Below are 24725 nucleotides of genomic sequence, written 5' to 3' on the forward strand. Positions count from 1 at the left end.
CTGCCTCAGATCGCACCCTTTGACATTCACTCACTCACCCACTCATTCACTTTATATTCACTTTTCTTGTGGACTTAGAGGCAAAAACTTTTTGCCATCCGCCATTGGCACTTTAGTCTGAACGAGCCACCGATCTGTTCCTAAAAGCTGGTCATAACTGGGGAGAGGTGAAGGCCTGGGTAGCTGCCAAAGGGAGAGTTGGGGCTCTGTTCCCAGTGCAGTGGGCCAGTGCCCGGTGCGGGGGGACCCCCTCACTTCCTGTTTCTATTTCCCAACGGTGCTCACAGTGGGCTGAGGAGGCTGTCTAGGACTTCCTCCTGAGCTCAAACTCTTATCCAGAGCGGAGTCAGCCACCAAGCATTTTACAGCCCAAAACGTGAAGCTGTCACCGGACCCAGCAGCCCAGCAGTTCTCTCTGAGAACTTCCCCCCAGAAACTGGGAGACCGGAGCGCCAGTCTTAGAGTCCTGCTGAGGTCGCCGACTTCGGCCAGTGCTTTAGGTGGGGACTCTGGGAGGCGGGTCCTGGTCTCCACCCGGCCCCAACCATCAGCAGCACCAGGGAGAAGAGAGGAAACCTCCGTTCAGCACCTCCTGAGCCTCGGGGGCAGGGTGTGCCCCGCCGCGCTCTCTGCCAGGGCTGGCAATTAGCCACATTCTCTACAGACGAGGAAACCAAGGCCCCAGAGCCCTGTTCATGGTGGAGTCTGAACCCAAGACTCCTCCTGCCAGAGCCCTTGCTCCTGCTGCTCCTCCAGGTGCCGAAAAGTCCGCTCTGGCCTCCGTTTCCCCACCTGAAAAGCAAGCCTGCTCTGACCTTCTAAGCTCCCCCTAGTCAGAGAGCTCTTTCACCCTCATCGCATCCCCCTCCCGGCGGCTTTGGTATCTAATAATAATAATAACAATAACAACAACGCTCATCATGAAATAATGCCAAGCTCTGTACTAGAGCTCTACCCACGTTGTCTCATTTAAGCCGCACAACAACCACTTATCAGATGTGAAAAGTGAGGTACAGAACAATTAAGTGACTTGCCCCGGGTCACCCCGCCAGGCTGTGGCTGAGCCAGGGCTGACATCCAATCCTGCTTCTCAAATCCACACTCTTAAAGGAAGAGGCATGGTGTTCCTCAAAGTGCATCAACATTCTTTGGGGCGCTTGTAAAAAATCCAGATGCATCAGACAGGAGGCCGGGCCCAGAAATCTGCATTTTGCCACCTCCCCAGCAGGGTAGAGAAGCTCCCCGCTAAAGCAAATCATCTCTGAAAATGCAGGAAAAGGGGATGAAGAGGATGGAAAGTGAGGGACACAGACCAATACTGCACAGCTCTGTACCCCCCCACTCCCCGCCACCCCAGGCCCTGGAGCCCTGGCCAGGTATCTGTGGTGACTTGCTCCCCTTTAAAGCCAGAAATTAACTCCCTCAGTGCTGGGGTGGAAGCAACAAGTTCATATGCAAATCAGGTTTCTTCCAGCCAATCCAGAGATCCTGGCTCTAGGAAGGGGCTGGGCTTCCTGCACAGCAGCCAATGAGCTAGCACCCTGGGCTGGAGGGGCAGGGCCAGGGTCTTTTAAACCACTGGCCCAGGGGGCCTGTAGGTAGGCAGTGTTGGTTGGGCTTTGTGGCCCCAGCCCAGTCGGAGGCCAGCATGTCCCTGCAGAGGATCGTGCGTGTGTCCCTGGAGCATCCCACCAGTGCCGTGTGCGTGGCTGGCGTGGAGACCCTGGTGGACATTTATGGGTAAGAGCCCGAGGCCTGGGCTTTGCGGGCCCTCGGTGTTATCTCCCTGGGTCCTCCCTGTGAGCTGTGTAGGGCATCTTCAGGGCTCGGGCCTGGCTTGGCTGCCTTCCCTGGAGCCTTGGCCTTGGCACACCAGCCAATCTCAGGAGCTTGGGTCCTCACCTTTTGCGAGGAGAGACTCTAGCCAGGAAACTTGAAGTGTGGGAGACCGCAGGTGGGTAGAGAGGCTTATAGCGGCTGAGCTCTGGCCAGGGCCTTGGAACCAGGGAGGGGGAGGGGGTGCTGGAGACACGGGGCTTGCGCATGTTCTCTGTCCGGAGGACCCTGCAGGCTGGGCTGAGAGTCTGGCTGAGCACACAGGAATAGGAAGAGACACACTGCCCCTCCCCAGACCCAGTTCCTGCTGATGAGCCTGAAAACAGAGCGTCAACCTTTTTTTTTTTCCAATTACTTATACGCAGACAGCACTCAGTGCCAGGCACTGTTCTAAGAGCTTCACAAGCCTCTTAGATGTAACTTTCACAACAACCATATGAGCTAAGTTCATTATTCTTCATCTTATTTGACAGGTGAGGAAACTGAGACACAGAGAGGCCAAGCCATTTGCTCAGGTCACACAGTGACTCAGTGGCCAAGTCAGGATTGAAACCCCCTCGTGGTCAGGAGTCTTATGAACCTGGCTGTCCGCCACTGGAGGTGGAGGGGTCTCCTCCAGCTGTTTGATGCCCATGCGTTCTGCCTCCACCGTATGCCCATGTCCTTAAAGCCCGTGGCTGGAGACGAGACCCCACCTTCTCCCTCTCCCAGGAGGAAAAGGAGCCTTTGGGGAGAGTTTGGGGAAGTCTTCAGGGGCCCCAGCTCCTGAGGCTGAACCGGGGACACAGGTAGTCAAGGGTCTGGGAGGGGAGACGGCAGAGCCGTGTCGCTGCTCCCATCTTACCGACCAGGTTTCTCAGCCTCAGCACTAGGGACGTGGTCGTTCCCTGGGGCTGGGGAGAGCCGGTGGGCCCATCTGCGCACTGAGATGCTGAGCAGTGTCCCTGGCTTCTACTCACCGGGTGCCAGGAGCACCTTACACTGATGACAACCAAAAATGTCTCCAGGCATTGCCAGCTGTGCCGGGGTGGAGGGGCTCGCCCCAGCTGAGAACCAGTGTCCTAGATTAAAACTTAAAAATTGGAGTGAACTTAGTCAGAAGCAGAGATAGGTTGGTCCCGGGGTAGTAGGTGAGAGGGGGTGAGGAGCTGGTCATGGGAGGGAACCAAGTCTGAGCAGGCCTGGCCCAGCGAGGTACTGGGAGCTAAAGCCGGGTTGAGGTTGGGGGGGGGGCAGTAAGGAGTGGGAAGGGGATTTGGTGGCTTCTGAGGAGGGGGCAGCCACAGAGACTGTTCCAGAAGTGATGAGGGAGGAGGGGTACTTGTGAGGCCGGGCACCACTGCCTTCTCCAGCACTTCATGCCCATGGGGGTGACTCATCCCCCCCCACCTGTCTGCCTCCTGCCCGTAGGGCACATGTGCCCCAGGAAGCACGGGGCTAGCTCCTCTCCTGAAGAGCTTCCCGAGAGGATGGGGGACAGATTGGGGTCATGAGAGGCAAGGCAGCAGTGTCTGGGGCAATGGAGTGGGTAGGCCATGTTGGGGTTTGCAGAGGAGGCTGCGGTGGGATAGCTACAGGGTGGTAAGTGGAGCCTCCCGCACCTTCGAACTAGGGATTCTTGGGTCTTGATGACCAGCCCCCCTGGTATTTCTTTTGGGTCTAGTGCAGCTGTGGGCAAACTACGGCCCGCGGGCCGGATCCGGCCCGTTTGAAATGAATAAAACTAAAAAAAAAAAAGACTGAACCCTTTTATGTAATGATGTTTACTTTGAATTTATATTAGTTCACACAAACACTCCATCCATGCTTTTGTTCCGGCCCTCCGGTCCAGTTTAAGAACCCATTGTGGCCCTCGAGTCAAAAAGTTTGCCCACCCCTGGTCTAGTGTGTGCCAGGCTCAGGGACACAGAGGTGAACAGGCAGGCGTGGTCCCTTCCCTCTGAGGGGCCCATCCTGCGGTTCTGCAGAAGCTGGGTCACCTCCCCGGGGGCTGCGGAAGGGACGCCTGCCTGGCAGACAGAGCAGTCCTGGGTCAGCGCGGAGGTCTCTTCCGCTTGGAGAGGCCAGGACTGAGCAACCCTGACGCTCGGACTGTGGGTCAACGGGAGAAGGGGCAGTGGGCATGGTGACTCAGCCCTGGCTCCGTGTGCTAGCAGCTGTCTGACCCTAGGAAAGTCGCTTCTGTTTCTTCCTCTGTAGGATGGAGATGATATAATAATAATAATAATAATGATAATAATATCAGCAATGACACTTAGAGCCTGCTCCACCCAGTCACTGCCTGGCGCTTTGCATATGTTAACTAATTCTCTTATCAATTCTAGGAGGCGGACATGATCAGCCTCCCCATTTTATAGATGGGGAAACTGAGGCACAGAGAGGACAAGTAACTTGCCCCATGTCACACAGCCAGTGAGGAGTGCAGAGCCCGGATGCAACCCAAACCATTTGGCCTTTTGTTCCTAGGGTTCTAGGGAAGATTGAAGGAGATTATGGGTGCAGAGCATGCAGGTGAAACCTGGCATGTGGTGAACATTCAATTATGGTGACTGTCACCATGATTATCATCGTTGTTGCCATAGTAAGGCTTTATCCTGACCCTGTGGACAGCCTCAAGTGTCCCAAGCCTGCCGTACACTGGGGAGCAACCTCTGAACTGTATTGGGAGAAGGAGGAGATGAGAAAAGAGACCTTAGCATAGGCTGAGCAGTCAGGACAGGCTTCTTGGAGGAAGGGCACCAGCCAGGGCCTTGAAGGATGAGCACAGGCAAGACCACTGGGCCGCTCTGTCTGAGGCAATGGCTTAAATCCTGTCTTCCTGCCTCGAGTTGAGTTGGAGATGGCCCTGACTGGGTGAGGGGGCTCTGTTTTCCCGAGCAGGGATTCCTGTGCTGAGCCACACACACACCCACCCCCCCCGGGGTGAACGTACAGCCAGGGTTGAGAGCCGCTGCCCTCGGTGGAAGGGCAAACAGCCCATGTCACCCCTTGCTCAGCAGAGGTGGTCTAATGGGGTGAAAAGGCTTGGGCGCCTGTGGGCCAGTGACCCTGAGGTTTGGTCCGAGCTCTGCCACCGTTCGCAGTGTCATTTGGAACAACCTCCTGCTCCTTCCTGGGCCTCCGTTTCCCCATGTGCCCTGAAGAGCAGTGGGTTTCAAGCTCTGCTCCCAGGGGCCTCTGGGCCCCGTCCCTGATGTGACAAAGCAGCTCCCCGCTGTCTGCAGCGGATTTTCACCGAGAGCTCTGACTGCCGTGCGGAGCGGGGCCCTGGGAGGCGGCACTTCTCCAACTTTTCAAGATAAAAGTGTGGCCGCACTTTCCTGGGGCGGGAAGAACATGGGGTCAAGGAGGGCCAGTGATTTCTTGACCCTGGTTCTGTTGAGAGGCCAGGATCTGGGAGCCTCCCTGAGCGGGAGGAGCAGCTGGTACCTCCCCCCCAGAGCCAGAGCTGCCTGGGCCCTGGTCTCCTGGGAGGCGGCACTTCTCCAACTTTCCAAGATAAAAGTGTGGCCGCACTTTCCTGGGGCGGGAAGAGCATGGGGTTAAGGAGGGCCAGTGATTTCTTGACCCTGGTTCTGTTGAGAGGCCAGGATCTGGGAGCCTCCCTGAGCGGGAGGAGCAGCTGGTACCTCCCCCCCAGAGCCAGAGCTGCCTGGGCCCTGGTCTCCCCGGCCCCTGGGGGCCACTTGGTGGGGACCTAGGTGGTCATCTTGTCAACCTGTGTGTTTTCAGCTACAGGGACCTTTCCTGTCAGTTCCTTGGCTCGGAAAGTCTGCTTTTGTCTTCCCAGAGGTCGATGGGTTTGGGTTTGCAAGGGAGTGGGGACAGAGCTGGCCATGAGTCCTGGCTGTCCCTTACTAGCTGTGTGACAAGTCACCTGTCATCTCTGAGCCTCAGTTTCCTCATCTGCAAAGTGGGGATAATATGGCTGTGGGAGCTACCTTCATCGCCATTCTCACCATTGAAGGGAAGACACGAGACCCAAGGGGAGACCTGACTAGTCTTGTTTCCCAGGACAGGGTGGGCTCACCCTGAGTCATCCCCACGTGCCCTGGGGCACCGGGCTCCAGCATTTCTGAGACAGCCCACCCTTAGCTGTGGTTCTGGCTTCACTGGGCATCAGGGTGGTTTTAAGTGCCGGTTCCAGGGCCCTGCCTGCAGTACCTCTGGTTCTGAATCTGCTTTCATCGGGTGGGTCCGAGGCTGGGCACTGCGAGGGTGACCAGCTGTCCGTTTGCCCAAGACCTTCTAGGTTTCAGCACTGAGAGTCCTGCACCCCAGGACATGCCTCCATCCCTGGCAAACCCCCTGCCGCACCTCACCCTCCATCCCCCGCTTCCTAGGCTGGCCTGGAGGGCGTGGTTCTGGGGGGGCCTTGGCCGGTCCTATGCATGGACAGCCTCGTCTGGGGAGAAACCGGGGCTCCAAGCCACATGCACCTCCTGGGGCTGGGCCGGGGGGCACGGGCTAGAGCAGGATGCTGGCAGCTCGAGGTGGCCTGGCCATTTCTGCTGACTTCCGGGAAGTGGCACACCCAGATCCTCCCGTACCTGACACAGGTCTCCTCCCATCAGCCATCCCTTTGATCTTCCTAACACACCTTCTGCTGACTTCCGGGAAGTGGGACACCCAGATCCTCCCATCAGCCATCCCTTTGATCTTCCTAACACACAGCTTCCAGGACGGGGCATGAGCACTGCACGGGGAGCCTGGAGCCCTACCTTCCAGTCCCTTTTCTCTGAAGCCTCAGTTTTCCCAGCAGTGAAATGAGGGCACGGGTTCAGGTGACCCTGACTTTCGCTCACCCCGAGCATTTACACCCCCCCACTCCTTTGATCTCCTCATCATCCCCCCTTTATAGACGCGGACACTGAGGCAGAGGGAGGTCACACGCCTAGTGAATGGCGAGGCTGGCATTTGGACCCAGGTGCCCTGGCCCCAGAGTCCACAGGCTTCACCGCCTCCTAATCAAGAGCCATCGCCGGCTCCCCATGACAGAGGGGTGGGATAAAACAGCTGGTTTTGTTGATTAAACTTGACTTCCTCCGGCTCCCTGGTGAAATGTTTTCCCCTCAGGTGTGTCCTCCTTGTCTCGGTCCCCCTGCCTTCCTCAGGGAAGCCTTCGCAGACACCCGGGCCCACGCTCTCAAACCGCCTCCAGCTTCCTGGGCCTTAATCTCCTTTAAGAACCCCTCCCCCACCCCGGCGGGCAGTGTTCCAAGCCTTTCCTTCCAATGACCACATTTGAGCCTCATGATGGCCAGTGAGTTTGGCTAAGTGGGGGGGTCATTATCTCACTTTATAGGTGAGGTGACCGAGCGCAGGGAGGCCAGGCGACTACTCGAGGTCACCCGGCTGATATGTGACCCGGCCTGTCTAGTATCGGGCTCCTGCCTCTGGTCCAGGCACCACCCCTGACCCTGAGGCCCTGAACCCCATCTGGCTGCCCTGGGCAGAGCTCTGTCCTCAGCTCCCAGTGGGACCGAGGGCTCTGGGGAGAACAGTGCCTGTGTACACAGCGGGCACCCCTCAGACAATAAGAAGATGAGCAGACTGATTTCAGGCAGGACTCCCATACGAGCTGGAGCAGGGGAAACGCAGTCCCAGGGTCAGATAACATCACAGACTTCTTACTCCCACAGTTAATGCCCGGGAGACTCACCAGGGAAATGTGAATGAACGCGGAGCCTTGGAATGCAAGACTGTGTATACGTTTGTGGGCTTGACTCCCAGGAGCTTACTGGGAGGATCTGAGAGACCTGGAGTGGTCAGGGAAGGCTTCCTGGAGGAAGCAAGACTTTGAACCAAAGCTCAAGCATCGGAACAAGGGCTGCCCCCTCTAGCACTTCCCATGGCTCCCTGTTCTTCCCAGGTCAGTACCGGAGGGCACAGAGATGCTCGAGGTCTACGGGACCCCCGGTGTGGACGTCTACATCTCGCCCAGCATGGAGAGGGGCCGGGAGCGTGCGGACACCAGGCGGTGGCGCTACAACGCAGGGCTGGAGATCATCGTGGTCATGAACTCTCCCAGCAATGACGTCAACGACAGTCATGTGAGTGGGTCCCGTGGTCTGGGGGCTGGGCGGGGAGGCAGTGAAATAGCTTCCCTGGGCCCTCTTTTTACCCAGAGGACACAGTAGCGTGGTGATAAGTGCACTTAGAGACACAAAGTGTGGCCCTAGCCAGTGTGCTCAGTGGACAGAGCATCAGCATCAAGGGTATGTACCTCGGTTGCAGGCTTGATCCCCCGCCCTGGTCGGGGCGCAGGTGGGAGGCAACCAACTGCTGTGTCTCTCTCACATCGATATTTCTCTCTCTCTTCTCTCCCTCACCCTTCCGCTCTCTCTAAAAATCAATAGAAAAAGATCCTCAGGTGAGGATTGACAAAAACATACAAACAAACAAGAAACCCAAGTGTGTGGCCATGGCCAGTGTTTTTAAGCGGTTAGAGCATTGGGCCCACGCACTGAAGGGCCGCAGGTTCGATTCCTGGTCGAGGGCAGGTACCTGGGGCAACCAGTCAGTGTGCCTCTCTCACATCGATGTTTCTCTCTCTCTCTCCTTCCCCCTCCCTCCCTTCTTCCTTTCCATTCTCTCTGAAAAGCAATGGGAAAAATATCCTCCGATGAGGATGAACAAAAAACAAGAACAAACAACACGCAAAGTGTGTGTCCTCTGGCAAGCCGTTTCCCCACCTGTGGGCTGAGGGCTGGTGAGGGTGTCCCTGCAGCTCTGCGTGGAGGAGAGAGCAGGGAGCAGGGACAGGGGAGGGATGCTCTTTCCAGTGAGACCCCTTCCCCGAGGTGACGTTTCCCCAAGTTGCCTCTTCTTCCTCTAATCTACTCTCTTTCTGTCCGAGTTCCCTTCCCTCCCCTCTCTGCTCACTCAGCTAGAGAGTGTCTTTAACCTGCCCCAGCTGTAGGCAACATTCTGGCAGGAAATAACTTAAAATGTGGGAGAAATGGGGTGGCCCCTGAGCTTGGCACAGGCGATGCCACCTTATATGGCTGATGGGAACCAGGACTTGTCCTACAGGAGGGATGGATTTACACTCCATGTCAGCAACGATGTTTTGGAAAACTGTCCCTTTAAGAGCGCTGCCCATGAGCCCATCCAGCCCTCACAACAAGGTGGCTTTGAAGCATCAGGCTCCAGCTGCTCTGTCGTCCTCACTGGCCCCGCCTGGGACAGTTACTGGGTGCTGGCTGTGGGCCAGGCACCATGCTGAGCATGTCACCCGCGTTCCTCCCTTAATCCTCACAGCCTATAATCACTCCTGCAGGTAGGAACTGTTATTATCCCCACTCTCCCGCCGAGGAAATTGGGGCCCAGAGAAGATAGGGACTTTTCCCAGGATATTTCCTCGGCTGCATCTAGAATCTGAGCCCTTACACAATGCCGCCTGCCCCCCACTTACAACAGCTGGTGTTTCCTGGGCACTGTCTGTGGGATCCGTCTTTTATGTGTGTTGTTTTAGGCTGCGCCATAGTCCTCTGAGCTGGGAACCTGTATGGTCCCAGTTGGCAGATGAGGAAACTGAGGCGGCTGAGAAAGGTGAAGGGCTTTGGCCAAGGTCACCCAACCCAGAGGTGCTGGGCTGTCTGAGGTCCAGGCCTGTCTGAGTCCCAGAGATAAAAACATTGGCTTGGAGAGTGTCCCAAACCCTGCCCGGTCTGAACTCCTCATTGTACACATGGTGGGACTGAGACTCAAAGGGGAGAGGGGCTTGCCAACATCACACGGTAGTCATCGGCAGCACTGGGGCCCGTTGTCCATAGAATCCCTCACAAATAGGCCCATTTTACAGATGGGCCAACCGAGGCATGGACAAATAAACGGCACAGAGAAGGCTAAAGGAAGAGCTGAGTTGGTAAACTCAAGTTTAGTGCATAGAGGTCTCCTCCCCTCCTTGCCAGATATTCCAAGGCCTGTCCTTTGGGGTGGGGGCTCTTGGCTTCAGCCAACATGACCCTGGGCCCCTCTCTCCGCAGGTTCAGATTTCCTACTACTCCAGACATCAGCCCCAGCCCCTGGCATACACCGTGCTCTACCTCACCTGTGTTGGTAAGTTGGGGGCCATGGTGAGGGTGTGGCCAAGGGGCGTTGGCCAAAGGCAGGATGGGAAGTGGTTGGGAATGACACTGAGCAAGGATCTTGTTACCAAAATCAATGAGTTTTATTTTTTTTAAAGTAAGAAGTGCACATTAAAAAATTCAAACAAAAGAGTATATAGTTGAGCCTTAAAAAACATGGGTTTGAACTGCATGGGTCCAGTTATATATGGATTTTTATTTTCAATTGATCTGCGCAGTTCTATTGACCCATGCAGTTCAAACCTGTGTTGTTCAAGGGTCAGCTCCACGGTTGGGAATCTGAGTCTGCAGAGGGCTGACTGTAGTGATATGTGTGAGGTCAGTGCCCCTAACCTCCAAATTGACCCAAGACTCCAGGTCCCCCAGGCCCAGCATCCTTCTAAGACATGCTGTGCTTATACAAGTAGACACACGCATAAGTGTTTATTCCCCCCTTTCGTAAGCAAATGGAAGCATATATAGACATATAACTGGACTTTGCTTTTTCCAACTTCAATTTCTTGGGAGCTAATTCTCCACAAACTGATTTATAAACCATGCAACTATCAGACAGGAAATATAAAGTGATTAATATGTTAAAGGCTGTAGAGGAAAAGGTGGGTAACATGCATGAATATATGGGGAATTTCAGCAGAGAGATGAGAACTATAAGAAGGATTCAAATGGAAATGCTGGAAATAAAAATCCGATGAGACATGTTTTTGATGGGTCCATAGGTAGATGTGGCACAGCTGAAGAAAGAACTGGTGAACTCGAAGACAGGGCAACAGTTACCCAAACTGAAACACAAAGAGAAAGAAAGAATGAAACAAACGAAATAACAGAAAAGATTCAACAGCTCTGGGCCAGTATCAAACCGTCTAAGTAGAACTTTATTGGGCTGAGCTTAAATCTCATATGGGAGAGCAAAGGGCAAGAATAGCCAAGACAATTTTGAGGAAGAACAAGAGGAAGGGATACATGGTACCAACGGCTTTTCTCCAAGTTGTAGTACTTGAGGCAGCATGATTAAATACAGACCAGAGAACTGGCCATAGACCCCTGCTCATGTGGATACCATGTGAGAATCAATAAACCTGGAACCATATCTCATACTATACTGTACTGAAAAATAAATTCCAGATGGGTTAAAAATCTTTTTAAAAAATATTTTTTTTTATTGATTTCAGAGAGGAAGGGAGAAAGAGCGAGGGATAGAAACATCAATGATGAGGTACTGAAAAATAAATTCCAGATGGGTTAAAAATCTTTTTAAAAAATATTTTTTTTTATTGATTTCAGAGAGGAAGGGAGAAAGAGCGAGGGATAGAAACATCAATGATGAGGTACTGAAAAATAAATTCCAGATGGGTTAAAAATCTTTTTAAAAAATATTTTTTTTTATTGATTTCAGAGAGGAAGGGAGAAAGAGCGAGGGATAGAAACATCAATGATGAGAGAAAATCATTGATTGGCGGCCCCCTATTGGGGATCGAGCCTGCAACCCTGGGCATGTGCTGGGCATGTGCCCTTGACCGGAATCGGTCAAGACGTGGGCTCAAACCGTGACCTCCTGGTTCATAGGTCAACTCTCAAGCACTGAGCCACACCGGCCAGACAATAAAGCAGCGGTTCTCAACCTGTGGGTCGAGACCCCTTTGGCGGTCGAACGACCCTTTCACAGGGGTCGCCTAAGACCATCGGAAAACACATATATAATTACATATTGTGTTTGTGATTAACCACTATGCTTTAATTATGTTCAATTTGTAACAATGAAAATACATCCTGCATATCAGATATTTACATTACGATTCATGACAGTAGCAACATTACAGTTATGAAATAGCAACGAAAATAATTTAAGGTTGGGTCACAACATGAGGAACTGTATTTAAAGGGCCAGAAGGTTGAGAACCACTGCAATAAAGCTTTATTTTATACACACACATTAATGAATAATTACAAAGCAAATAAACAGCCATCGCCCAGGTCAAGAAATAGAACATGACTAGCACCCCAAAGTCTCCCCCAAATATACCCCCCTCTGATCTCTGGCCTCCTTCCTGTAGAGGTAGCCACAACCTTGTGATAAGTATTTTCTTGCTTTTCTTTGTGGTTTTGTCACCTGAATATGCATACCCAAATAATATAGTCTATTTTTGCCGTTCTTTGAACTTCCTATGGATGGAATCACATTGTACATATTATTTTTCGGGTGGGACTTCTTTTGCCGACATTCTGTTTGTGGGATACATTCATTCACTTGTTGCATGGTGGTTGGGCATTTTTTCAAGTTTCAAAATTATTTCAAATGTTTCCTTCTTCCCCCTCCCCCTACCTCTCTCCTGTGAATGCCCCATTTGTGTTATAAAATCTCTCCCAGTTCTAGGGAGACACATTGAGAAGGTGGGATGGAAGCTGGGATTTTAAGAGTATGGGATGAAATGAAGGTGAGGCCCAGAGAGGCCACAGCCGGCAGATGGCGGAGCCCGGATTCACATCCACGTCTGTCTGACACCCAAGTCCAGGCTCACTCCCCCATCCCAAGGATGTGAGACAGCTTCACACAGACCAAGAATGTCTAGGGCAACCTGAGCTCAGTGCAGGGTGTGCCCCAGACAGTGAGGCCTGTAGAGATACAGAAGAGGGAGGATCAGGGAAGGCTTCCTGGAGGGGGCAGCATTTGTCCTGGGCCTTTACTCTGAACCTGCTTCCTCCCCAAGGCCGCTGCCTTTCCCCAGCCCAGGGAGAGAGACTCCGGATGCCCCCACCTCTGGGCAGGGTCTTCTTGGAAATTATTTCCATTTGCCCAGCCCCGGGTGGGCCCTGAGAGCAGAAGGTAAAAGGTGAAGGTCATCGGCCTGTGTTGATCTGGGAACCCTGTGGTGACTTCCCTCTGCCCTTCCCTTGCAGACATCACCCTGGATTGCGACCTGGACTGTGAGGGCAGGCAGAACGGAAGCTTTGTGGACAAGGTAGGACATCTCCCCTGGGCCCAGAAAGGGGTGTGGGGTCTGGAACTGCCCTAGGCTGGGTTCATAGCGGTGAGGTTGCTACAGGCACCCCCCTGCCTCCCAGCCGATGCCGAGGTCAGGGGAGCCAGGCATGGTGGGGATCTTCTATTTCCAGGAGAAAAGTCATCGCCAGGGATGATGAAGCACACATGTGGTCAGTCCTGGGCTAGGTCTTGCTTTGTGGGAACTTTCTTCTGGACTTTCCATCTAGGTTGGGGGTCAGCAAACCTTTTCTGTAAAACCAAGATAATAAATATTTTATTTAGGCTTCACAAGCCACACAGTCTCTATGGCAGCACCTTGATTCTGCCACTGTAGTGTGAAAGAGCTATAGTCAGTACGTAAACAAGTGCATATGACTGTGTTCCAATAAAACTTTATTTACAAACACAGACCATGGGCCGGATTTGGTCCATGGGCCATAGTGTGCTAACTCCTTGACCTAGGTGTAAAGGGAAATCTACCAAGTATGAAATGTTAGAGAACTTTGGGCTGAATTGTGGTGGTACTTCATGTAGTAGGAGTTTGGAGGAGAAGGTCAAGGTGGGCTGGGTGAGCAAGGAGGATTTTCTGGAAGCAAGTCCACTTGAGCTGGTCTCTAAAGGGATGTAAAAGGGAGGGCATTCCCGGTGGAGGGAACAGCAGGAGATAAGGCTGCAGGGAGGGATGGACTTAGAATTAGGAGGTTGCCTGTTGAGAAAGAGGACGGACAGCCACGAAAGACAGCTACTAGTTTGGACTTGATGGTGTGGGCAGTAGGGAGCCATTGCTGTTTATTTTCGTTCTTTTTAAATATTTTTTATTGAGTTTAGAGAGGAAGAGAGAGATAGAAACATCAATGATGAGAGAGAATCATTGATTGGCTGCCTCCTCGTGCTCCTCACTGGGGATCGAGCCTGCAATCCAGGCATGTGCCCTGACTGTGAGGCAAACCGTGAACTCCTGGTTCATAGGTTGATGCTCAATCACTGAGCCACACCGGCTGGGCCATTGCTGTTTCTTGAGCAGGAGACGCTTCAGTGAGAGTGGACCTGTCCTCAGAGGGCAGGATGGGGTTGACCAGCCGAGAGGTTGCTGGGGAGGGAGGCACAGGCTTGGTCCCATCCCCCATCACCAGCTTTGCTTTGTCATTGGCAGCGCCAATGGGTCTGGGGGCCCGATGGGTATGGGGCCATCCTGCTAGTGAACTGTGACAGGGACGATCTGAACTGTGATGACCGGGACAACTGTGACCAGCACGTATGCTGCCTGCAAGGTGAGGGACCCAGGGTAGCCCGTGTCCCTGGGTGTCCAGGGTCATTGCTCACCTAGTTTGTAGGGATTCCAACCCACAGGCACGGCCCTGAAGGCGGAGCTCGGGGCCAGAGGCCCAGCTCCCAGACACACCTTGACGGTTCTCCCACCCTGCCTCGGGCTGGCAGGTGCCCCTCGCAGCTTCCCCGGTGCCATGCATGCCCCCAGGATGGAACTCAAGAAACAAGCTCTCACCTTCCTCTCCCTCCAGGGGTGCAGGGGATGCTAACATTATCTGAGCACCTACTGTGGGCCAGGCCCTTTCCCCAAATTCTCTGTCTGGCTCCACAGACCTGGAAGACATGTCCGTCATGGTCCTGCGGACCCAGGGCCCCGCTGCCCTCTTCGATGACCACAGACTCGTCCTCCACACCTCCAGCTACGACGCTAAGCGGGCACGGGTCTTCCACGTCTGTGGTGAGTTCACGCCCCCCCGCCCCCCGGCTGCCCAGAGCCAGGAGACAGCTCTGCCCAGGCTCCCGGGTGCCCTGGGGGCCAGAGGAACAGTCAGATGCGTGAGCTCTGGACCGGGCCAGTTGGCATCGCCAGCACAGCTGTGGCCCGAGGTTGTTTTATTGGATGAATGAATTCTTAAAATGTATTTCAAGCATGTTTAGAAATGTTTGCTCTCAAAATATTTCAAACGTGCACAAAAGCAGGGAGAACAGTGTAACGAACCCCCAGAGGCCAACCCCTCAGATTCATCAGTGATCGCTCTCCGTCCTTCTTGCTTCACCTATTCCTCGCTGTTTACTGAGGTATTCCTCAGCCAGTCCTGGCACCCGGGCATTGGCCCTGCAGAATTCAGTGGGCATATCCCGGAGAAAAAAACCATGACTATTGCTTTACGTAGCCACAATGCCATGATCACAAGTCCAAGCAAGGATGTAAAAGACCTTTAAACAATACAAATGGACACAAGTAATAAGATGCTCACTTTTTAAAAAAGACCAAACAATATAAAAGCATCTAGAGTAAAAAATAAGAGTCCTCTATCCCTAACCCTAAACCTGACTCTTAAAATGTGTTCGCTGTTAAGGATCTGGTATGTGTTCTAACTGCTCTTTCTGTATGTACTAAATGTGCCTCTGTGTGTGTGTGTGTGTGTGTGTGTGTGCATGTGCGTGCGTGGTGTGCATATTCTGCTTTCCAACCTGTTTCTTTCACTGAACTATATACTCGACCCCTCTTTCTGTGTATTTATCTGGTCTGCTTCATTCTTTTTTTAAAATTTTTAAAAAATATATTTTATTGATTTTTTACAGAGAGGAAGGGAGAGGGATAGAGAGTTAGAAACATCAATGAGAGAGAAACATCGATCAGCTGCCTCCTGCACATTCCCCACTGGGTATGTGCCTGCAACCAAGGTACATGCCCTTGACCGGAATCGAACCTGGGACCCTTGAGTCTGCATCCCGACTCTCTATCCACTGAGCCAAACCAGTTAGGGCTGCTTCATTCTTTTACCCAGCTCCATAGCATCCCGAAGCACAGAGATGCTGTAACCCACCCTGTCCCCTGGGTCATTCGGCTGCTGATTTTATAATAGGTTCGTTGAGGGCAGGGACCTAGCTCATGGCTGTATCCTGAGTCCACAGCCGTGCCTCAGAGGTACATAGTAGGTGCTCAGTAAATGTGTGTTCGATGAACATGTGAATAACCAGTGAAGACCCTTGTGTGTGTATTTTGTAGGAAAGATACCTAGAAGTGGAATCGCTGGTTAGGGGGCATCTAACACATGACTTTTTCGATGCCGCCCCCAGCCTGGCCCACACGGCGTATTAAGCATCTTTCCCCCCTTTGCCAGTGGGAGGTGAGGTGCAGGGATTGTCTGGCCTGCATTTTGGGTGAGGTCACACGGCTCTCCTGCATCCCTCACGCTCCCCGGGCCCAGCAGGGAGCCACAGCTGCTTCTCTGGTCCCCTCCCAGGTCCCGAGGACTCGTGCGAGGCCTACAGGCATGTGCTGGGCCGGGACAAGGTGTCCTACGAGGTGCCCCGCTTCCACGGGGACGAGGAGCGCTTCTTCGTGGAGGGCCTCTCCTTCCCTGACGCCAGCTTCTCGGGGCTCGTCTCCTTCCACGTCACCCTGCTGGACGACTCCAATGAGGTAGGGGTGGCCGGGCAGAGAAGCAGACAGAAAGGCTCTGTCCTGGGAGAGACGGGCACTGCTGGTGGGAAAGACCCAGACTGCCCCCACCATCTCCCCAGGTCCTCTCTAGAACCTGAGACGAAGGGCTTGCTCAGGGCCCGCGGGTCTGAGTGAGCCCCGGCTCTGTCCTCTCTGCTCTCCCCCTGCAGGATTTCTCCGAGTCCCCGATCTTCACTGACACGGTCGTGTTCCGGGTGGCCCCCTGGATCATGACGCCCAGCACCCTGCCGCCCCTCGAGGTGTATGTGTGCCAGTGAGTCTGGGGAACACGGGTGTCCTTCTGACCCTGGTGGCCCCTCTGGCCTGGCTCTGTCCTGAGCCACTCTGCCCGGGCTTGTCTGCAGGGTGAGGAACAACACGCAGTTCGTGGACGCAGTGGCGGAGCTGGCCATGAAGGCCGGCTGCAAGCTGACCATCTGCCCGCAGGCCGAGAACCGAAATGACCGCTGGATCCAGGTACCGTGCCACTGGGTTGACCACACACGCCCTGCCCTTAGCAGCCTGGACCAGTGGTTCTCAACGGATGGCGATTTTGTCCCCCGAGGGATAGGGAGCCGTCGGAGGCATTTTAGATGGCCACACGGAGTGGTGATGCCCCCGGCTCCCGGCCCCTACGGAAAGGAATGACCTGGCCCCAAATGTCAATAGAGCCGAGGCTGAGAAGCCCCAAGGTGGTAAAATCCCAGCTCTCACCATCTAAGATGCGCCAGGGGCACCAGCAAAGTGCCATCTGGGTTTGCAGGAGGTGGCATCACCTCTGTCGGGGGATCAGTGATGGCCTCCAGGAGGAAGGGCATCTGAGCTGGACCAGACTTGGCAAATGGATGGGTAGTGACTTGTGCCATTCAGTGAGCGCTTACTAGCCATGTGTAATTGCCATAGTGTCACTCCATTTCTTGACAACTCCCTGTCATTACCCACCTGAAGGGGCAAATGCCCAGGGCCAAACAGCTGGTAAGGGCCATGCTGGGACTCAGGGGATGGTGGTCCTGGCCGAGGAGCAGCATGTGCAAAGGCCCAGAGGTAGGAGGCAGGAGAAAGAATGTCATGTGCATACTTTGGCCAGAGCCAAGGTTCTGTCAAGGGTAAGCGTTGAGGAGGGAGACCTTGACTGCCAGGCTAGGAGCTGTCATGGCTGAAGGTTCACCCAATGAACCAAGTTTATCTAATGAGACAAGTTGGATTGGATTCTGGCTGTGCTGCTGACTGGCTGTGCACCCTTGGACAAATAACTAGACCTCTCTGTTCCTCGCTTTCTGCTTTCCTCATCTGTAACACGGGGTAACAATAGTGCCTCCATATAGGCGTGTCAGGGGGATTAATGGAGTTAATATCCATCAAGAGCTGAGGGCAGGGCACATAACAGTGAGCTTCTCATTGGGTTTGTAGGTTGTCTATGCTGGGCCATCTTTGCCTCCAGGACCAGAGGGGTCAGAATTGGCCCAGGCACGTTTATGAGTCTGAGAAGGAGGCAGATCTGTATCTGCTCAGGTCCCCTCAGCCCTGTCTAGCAGTCAACCCCTCATGACTGCGTGTGGAGGCCAGAGGTGCTGGATGACACCCAGCACCTTCCTTGTCCAACTCGGGCCACCCTGAGTCCTTCTCTGTGTCCACTCTGCCCTGACCCAGCACGGGGACGCCCCCAAGGTCATGTCCATGTTCTTATTCATTCCTGGCCTTTCTTGCTGTGTGACCCTAGGCAACTGCACTCCCTCTCTGAGCCTCTAGCACCTCCTACAGCCCTCAGGCATCACGACCCCCGCCTCCTTCACCCCCAGGGGCAGAGTTCCCCAAGGCAGAGAACGCCCGTGCGCAGTCTCCCCTGACGTGCCCTGTGTCAAGCGAGCGTGGGAAGTTGTTGGCTGTCCCCAGCTGAGCGTCTCTCTCGTTCGCAGGACGAGATGGAGCTGGGCTACGTCCAGGCGCCGCACAAGACCTTCCCGGTGGTCTTCGACTCCCCCAGGAATGGGGAGCTGCAGGACTTCCCTTACAAGAGAATCCTGGTGAGTGGTCCAGGGGGCAGCCCAGCCCTGAGGGTGCATGGACATGACTCCGAGGGCCACACTGGGGTGTGGAGGACAGGGGGCAGCGCCGGGAACCACTATCTTTAACAACAGGAGTAGCGTTGCCAGGTAACATATAGGAGATGCCCAGTTAACTTTGGATTTCAGAAAAGCAATGAGTATCTTTTTGGTGAAAGTATATCCCCGACATTGCATGGGACGTACTTATACTAAAATATATTTGTCGTACGTCTGGGGTTCAGATGTAACTGGGCATCCTGTGTTTCTATTTGCTCAGTCTGGCAGGGGGAGCAGGGCAGTGCAGCTGCTAAGAACACAGGTTTGGGCGCCAGAACAACTCGGCTCTGCCACTCACATGCTGTGTGACCTTGCCCGAGTCACTTTCCCTCTCTGAGCCTCTGTTACCTCTTCAGTGGAACTGATATGCTAGCCCTGGCCTCACAGGTGTTCTCTGTCTGTGCAGAGGGAGCCTGCTGGTGTTGTTGGTAATTGGGTAACCGTGAGGATGATGGGTGCTGACCAGGATCTCCTCAAGGAAGGAGAGGAGATTCCATTGGTGCCTAGAGCATGGGGGTCCCTCCAACCCCCGCATGGATCACACAGGTGGCAGGGGCTCTCACCTCTTAACATCCTTCTGAGAGGTGGCCCGGGAAGCTCTCTCCTCTTCCACAGATGAAAGGCTGAGGCTCACAAAGCCATCACCAGCCTCGTGGTCCCCAGAGAAAGGCCACTCTAGAGCAGCCAGATGCCTGCCCTGGGGCTGGACTTGGCAGACAGTCTGTGCAGAGTAAGGGGGTGGCCATGGCCTCGGGCTCCGTGTCTAATGGGCGGTGCAGGAGCAGCCAGGGCCCTCTCTGCTGCCCCCCTGCGACCATGGGGAATGACAGGCTCTAACATGGCAGCAGGGCCAGAGGGCCTGTGTGTGTCCCAACCTTGGCCCTTGTGCATACCTGAAATACTGACTAGATCAGATCCCAGTCTTTGACTCAGTATTTCCATCTGAAGAATGGGCAACCACCCCTACCCTGCCTTTAAGGAATTCGGAACCCAGAAAGTTGCTTTAAGCTCTTCATGATGGCCATCTGCCCCCCTCAGCCACCCTGACTCAGTTTCCCCCATCAGGGTCCAGATTTCGGCTATGTGACTCGGGAGCCGCAAGACAGCTCTGTGTGTGGCCTGGACTCCTTCGGAAACCTGGAGGTCAGCCCCCCAGTGGTGGCCAACGGGAAAGAGTACCCCCTGGGGAGGATCCTCATTGGGGGCAACCTGCCTGGGTGAGAGAGGAGCAGGGAGAGGTGTTGCTGGGATGGAGGCTGAGGGTGGGGGTGGTGATGGTGGCTGGGGGTGAGGGGCTGTTCCACTCCTCACAGAGAACCAGAAAGGAGTGATAAAACTATAGTTCTGGATGCAGGGGGGAGGTGCAGCAGGGGAGGCTGTGGGCTGTTCACCAGACACTGTCCACAATTATCAGGTAATTGAGCAGGGCCCCAAGAGGTCATTCAGCCCTTGTATTTTACAAGTGGGCTCAGAGAGGGTGAGTGACCTGGGAAGGTAACACAGGATGCAAAGTTATAACTAGACTTAGGTCTTCCCATTCAGAAAATAAATAGATGTTGCTACCAATTAAAAAAGAAGAAAAAGCTCTAAGTCTCAACAGTCCTGGGAGAAACTGCATTTAAGTCAGAGCTTGTTTATACTATGATGTAAATGACTAATATAAAATCTTTTCCTGAGAGCAGGAGAAGGGAGATATAGGACATGAAAATTGAAATGGCAGTAACACATACAGAAAACAGATTATGTCTTATTTAAATGTAACACCTGGGTACCAATGGAAAAGAGAAGGGATTATATGATAACTAGAGGTCCGGTGCATGGATTCATGCACCAATGGGGTCCCTCGGCCTGGCCAGTGGGGATTAGGCCAAAACCGGCTCTCCAACATCCCCTGAGGGGTCCCAGATTGCGAGAGGGTGCAGGCCAGGCTGAGGGACCCCACCGGTGCACGATCAGGGCCTGGGGAGGGACCGCGGGAGGGTTCCAGGGCGTGTCTGGCCCTTCTCGCCCAGTCCCGATTGGCCGGACCCCAGCAGCAAGCATCTGCCCCCTGGTGGTCAGTGTGGGTCATAGCGACTGGTCAAACGGTGGAACAGTCGGATATTTAGCATATTAGGCTTTTATTATATAGGATGGTCATTAGCTACGCAACAGACCAACACAGAGAGTGAACCCAATGCGGCAGAGCAGTTAGAACCGACTTGGGATCAAATAGCAGGTGACTCAGAAGCTTTGGGGGCTGGGGGACTACCTGCCCTCAGACATATGATCCCACAGAAAGAGGAAGTTAGATCCTTTTTCAGAAGGCAAAGAAGAACGGGATTTAAATTCACTACCGTAAAATGCTGGGGCCATAAGGCCCCTCAAGGGTGATCTTGCCCACCTGTGCAGAGCGTGAGGCTGGAGTGAGAGAAATGTAAGACAAACGCAAGGAAGGACCGCCAGCCATGGGGGGTGGAATGTAGGGGTGAAGTCAGTCTCTTGGAGAATGTGAGGATGGGGTGCGAGGGCGGTTCTGAGGTTTTGCCTGGATGGCGAGACCTGGTGTGAGGACCTGTCCTGTCTGCCTCCTGGAGAACTTACCTTGGGATCACATGCTGTCTGTATGTATGTATGCATGTATGTATGGTATTTCTTGCTTACAAAAGCAGTGCATGCTTTTTGGTAGATATTGCAGATACCTTGAACTCTTGTCTTTCCATTTCTGCATAGATTTTTTTTTTTTTAGTTAAGCAACCCTTTTTCTTTTTTAAAATATTTTTATTGATTTTTTACAGAGAGGAAGAGAGAGGGATAGAGAGTTAGAAACATCGATGAGAGAGTAACATCGACCAGCTGCCTCCTGCACACCTCCCACTGGGGATGTGCCCGCAACCGAGGTACATGCCCTTGACCGGAATCGAACCTGGGACCTTTCAGTCCGCAGGCCGACGCTCTATCCAGTGAGCCAAACCGGTTTTGGCTAAGCAACCCCTTTTTAAACCCCTTGGGCCCCAGGTCAAGTGGCCGCAGGGTCACCCAGGTGGTGCGGGACTTCCTCCATGCGCAGAGGGTGCAGCCCCCCGTGGAGCTCTTTGTGGACTGGTTGGCCGTGGGCCACGTGGATGAGTTTCTGAGCTTCGTCCCGGCCCCCGATGGGAAGGTAAGGACTTGGTGACATGACTGTTGGCGTCCGGGCAGGGGATGAGCTCCAGGGCCCAAGCTGAGGAGTCTGCCCTCTCCACGCAGGGCTTCCGGATGCTCCTGGCCAGCCCCGGCGCCTGCTTCAAGCTCTTCCAGGAAAAGCGGAAGTGGGGCCACGGCAGGGCCCTGCTGTTCGAAGGGGTTGTTGGTGGGTACCACTGTCCCTCCTCACAGCCTTCCACCCCTCCACCGAAAGCAAGACACCTCGTGACTTGAGAGAGGGATGGCAAATGTTAAAGCAGGGCTGTCCCTCCCGCCCCCCACCCCCCGATTCAGGAGCCCTCACCCCTGCCACCGCTCGCCCTGCTCCTCCAGCCACCATGGGCCACGGCGGGGGAAGAGCTGGCAGGACAGCTGGTGGACGATGGGCTTGGGATGGGCAGGGACAGAGTGGAGACAGGGCCAGCCTCATGGGCATGCGACCAGGGTAGCCCCACAGGGCCCTCTGCTCAGAGGGCCCCTCCCTTGAGGTTGAATGCTCAGCCGCCGCTGTCTTGAAATTCTTAATAATTTGTGCTTTGTGAGTGAAGTCCCATTGATCGATGGAGCATCTAACGGGGGCTTGGAGCCTGGGCTCATGACGGCCCGGTGAACAGTCTGTCTCCTGCCACCTCCCAGGGTTGAGCCCCTTCTGCCAACTCCTCTGCTCCTTGGAGCCCAGCCCCAGGCTCCCCCTCCCCGCCCCTGCCAGGTGACTGCTGCAGCTGGCCGATCCTGTGGGAGCCTGGGTGTGGGAGGGTTGGGCACATGTCCCCTCAGCATCTGGGGGAGGGGCTGGCCTCAGTCGTCCCTGTCCTGGACTGGCAGCTCCATGGGGCACGTGGCGGGGGACAACAATGCGTGCCTGGCGGGGGTGCAGTGAGGGTCAAATGAGGCCCTAAAGGTAGAGCTCTGACCTCAGGTAAGAGCTGGATAAATAGCAGCTGTGAGAACTGTGCGCTGCTGGCTCTAACCTCCCCTTCCCTGTCCAGCCCTGTCTCCTCGGGCACCCCATCCAGCAGGCAGGAAAGCCAGGCCTCCGGGGAGCTCCATGCTTCACCCCTTGGAGGGCAGGGGCAGGGTTCGGTGGTGGGCAGGTGGGTGGCTCAGCCCTGCCCCTCCATGAGACCAACGAAGAGGAATCATCACCCAGTGCCCTGCGGGGAGGGGGTTTGTAAATTTCCAGTTTTGGGCATTACCACTTCCGATGAACTCAAGTAAAGGTCTGAGTTCCTAGCGCCGTGGTCCCCGGCCCCTCCCACCCTCCCACACCCAGACTTGCCCCCGTGGCCAAGCTGAGCTCGGCTGGCTGGTGCCCATCAGCCAGAAAGGCCAGAGAGATGCTGGCTCTGCCAGACCAGTAGCTGCGCACTTGGCCCCTGCCTGGCTGCTTCCCAGAGCAGGGCCCTCACGGCTGGCGCTGTTCCTGTCCCTCCCCTCCTCCCCTCCTCTCGCCTTCACAGGTAACAACCAGGTCAACACCATCTCCATCAACCAGGTCCTCTCCAATGAAAACCTCATCAGCTACAATAAGTTCGTGCAGGTACAGTGTCCCCCATTGGCGGAACCCAACCGGAAGCCAGTGGCATGGGAGACCTGATTCTCCAGGATGGGCCTCCCAGGCATGGAGCAGAGGTGTACAGCGTGTCTGCAAGGACACATGGTTCTCCTGGGTCCTGTAGGCACAGATGCCAAGATGGGGTTGGACAGCAAGGCTTGTGTCAGGGACCGTGCCTATACCAGGAGAGAGGAGGGGCTGGGGGAGACGGAGGGCCGGCCCTGAGTGCAGGAGGGGCTGGGGAGTTGGAGGGGCTGGCCCTGAGTGCAGGAGGAGGCAGGCAGGCTGAGAGACAGACACTGGGGAGTCTCCATGGTGTTCAGACCGTGAGACTGGAGGAGTTCCCTGAGGAGGGAAGGGTCTAGCAAAGGAAGAGGGTCAAGGATGGAACCCTCTGGAACGCTCTCGTGTTGAGCCCGCGAGTGGGAAGGACTGTGAGGAGGGGGACACAGGACAGTATATTTGACGTAGGGATGCAAAGATAAGGTTCGTGTGGAGAGTTGATCCATTGGCACCTGGGCCTTTCCTTAACTAGACATGACCCCATGGGGCCCGCAACACACGTGGCAGGGGCTCCCCAACTCTGCCTCCCTCTCTCCCCAGAGCTGCATCGACTGGAACCGGGAGGTGCTGAAGCGGGAGCTGGGCCTGACGGAGCGGGACATCGTGGACATCCCGCAGCTCTTCAAGACCGAGAGGAGAAAGGCGGTGGCCTTCTTCCCTGACTTGGTGAGGCCGCCCCCCGTGACCTAAGGTTTCCTCCAGTTAGGTGTCTAGCCTCCCCTCTGCGGAGGGGCACGCTGCATGGTCGCTGCCATGGTTGGGTTGGGGTTGGGGTTGAGGTGGCTGGTGGGGTGGCGGAGAGCAGCAGGGTCCCATCAGGCCGGCAGAAGGCTGCTAGTTGGCTGGTGGTTTTGGTCACTACAGATGCTCACTGGCCACGCCCCTTGCTCAAGGGCCATCAGGGAAGGGCCCCGCCCTGCTCCCAGGGACCCCCTTGTATTTGCGGAGTGAACGGATGGTTACCTGAGGAGGTGTGTGTAAAGGCCGCAGCATCAGCTGGGCCGAGGTCCCATTCTGCTCCTTGTCCCGGCTCACAGCGCTTCATCCATCCCCCACACATTCGGGCACCCTGTGGGAGAGGCAGGGATGATGTAGGCTGCTCCCTGCTCTCACGGAGCTTCCAAGCTAATCCCGAGACGGGAAACCTCCCCTCTCTGAGGACCTGTCCCAACGATCTATCTTGTATGATAAAGTGATGTGGTCGTTCAGAGGTCAGACAAAGCACTTGCAGCCTAAGAGGCAGGGCTGAAAATCCAAGAAGGCTTCATGGAAGAAGTGGCCTTTGGTTGAGCCTTGAGGCCACTTGTATCTGGAATGCCTGGACCACTGGGGCTCCACCCCAGGGGCTCTGATTCAGTGGGTCTGAGGCAGGGCCTAGACGCTGCTACCTTTCCAACCAGGACCCAGGTGCCACCCATGCTGCTATCTGAGGACCGCACATTGAGTAGCACCACTGGAGGTCACCCAGTTACCCTCCCCCCGTTCCCTTCCC

General features: G+C 54.8%; 1 protein-coding gene across 1 annotated transcript in view; it reads left to right on the forward strand.

Annotated features, from left to right (window-relative positions):
- Positions 1-1629: 1629 nt before the first annotated feature.
- Positions 1630-24725, forward strand: part of PADI3 (peptidyl arginine deiminase, type III) — a 39292-nt gene continuing 16196 nt past the window's right edge. Inside the window, exons 1-15 of the mRNA XM_005858731.2 lie at positions 1630-1740; positions 7709-7889; positions 9828-9900; positions 12825-12886; positions 14063-14180; positions 14510-14635; positions 16149-16327; positions 16519-16622; positions 16714-16825; positions 18265-18372; positions 19516-19667; positions 21448-21592; positions 21679-21781; positions 23076-23155; positions 23774-23899. Coding sequence (XP_005858793.1) covers positions 1649-1740; positions 7709-7889; positions 9828-9900; positions 12825-12886; positions 14063-14180; positions 14510-14635; positions 16149-16327; positions 16519-16622; positions 16714-16825; positions 18265-18372; positions 19516-19667; positions 21448-21592; positions 21679-21781; positions 23076-23155; positions 23774-23899 — 1761 coding nt within the window. The 5' untranslated portion in view covers positions 1630-1648. The remainder of the gene's footprint in view (positions 1741-7708; positions 7890-9827; positions 9901-12824; positions 12887-14062; positions 14181-14509; positions 14636-16148; positions 16328-16518; positions 16623-16713; positions 16826-18264; positions 18373-19515; positions 19668-21447; positions 21593-21678; positions 21782-23075; positions 23156-23773; positions 23900-24725) is intronic.

The sequence above is a fragment of the Myotis brandtii genome, unplaced genomic scaffold (assembly GCF_000412655.1).
Source record: "Myotis brandtii unplaced genomic scaffold, ASM41265v1 scaffold1204, whole genome shotgun sequence".
NCBI classification, from domain to species: Eukaryota; Metazoa; Chordata; class Mammalia; order Chiroptera; family Vespertilionidae; genus Myotis; species Myotis brandtii.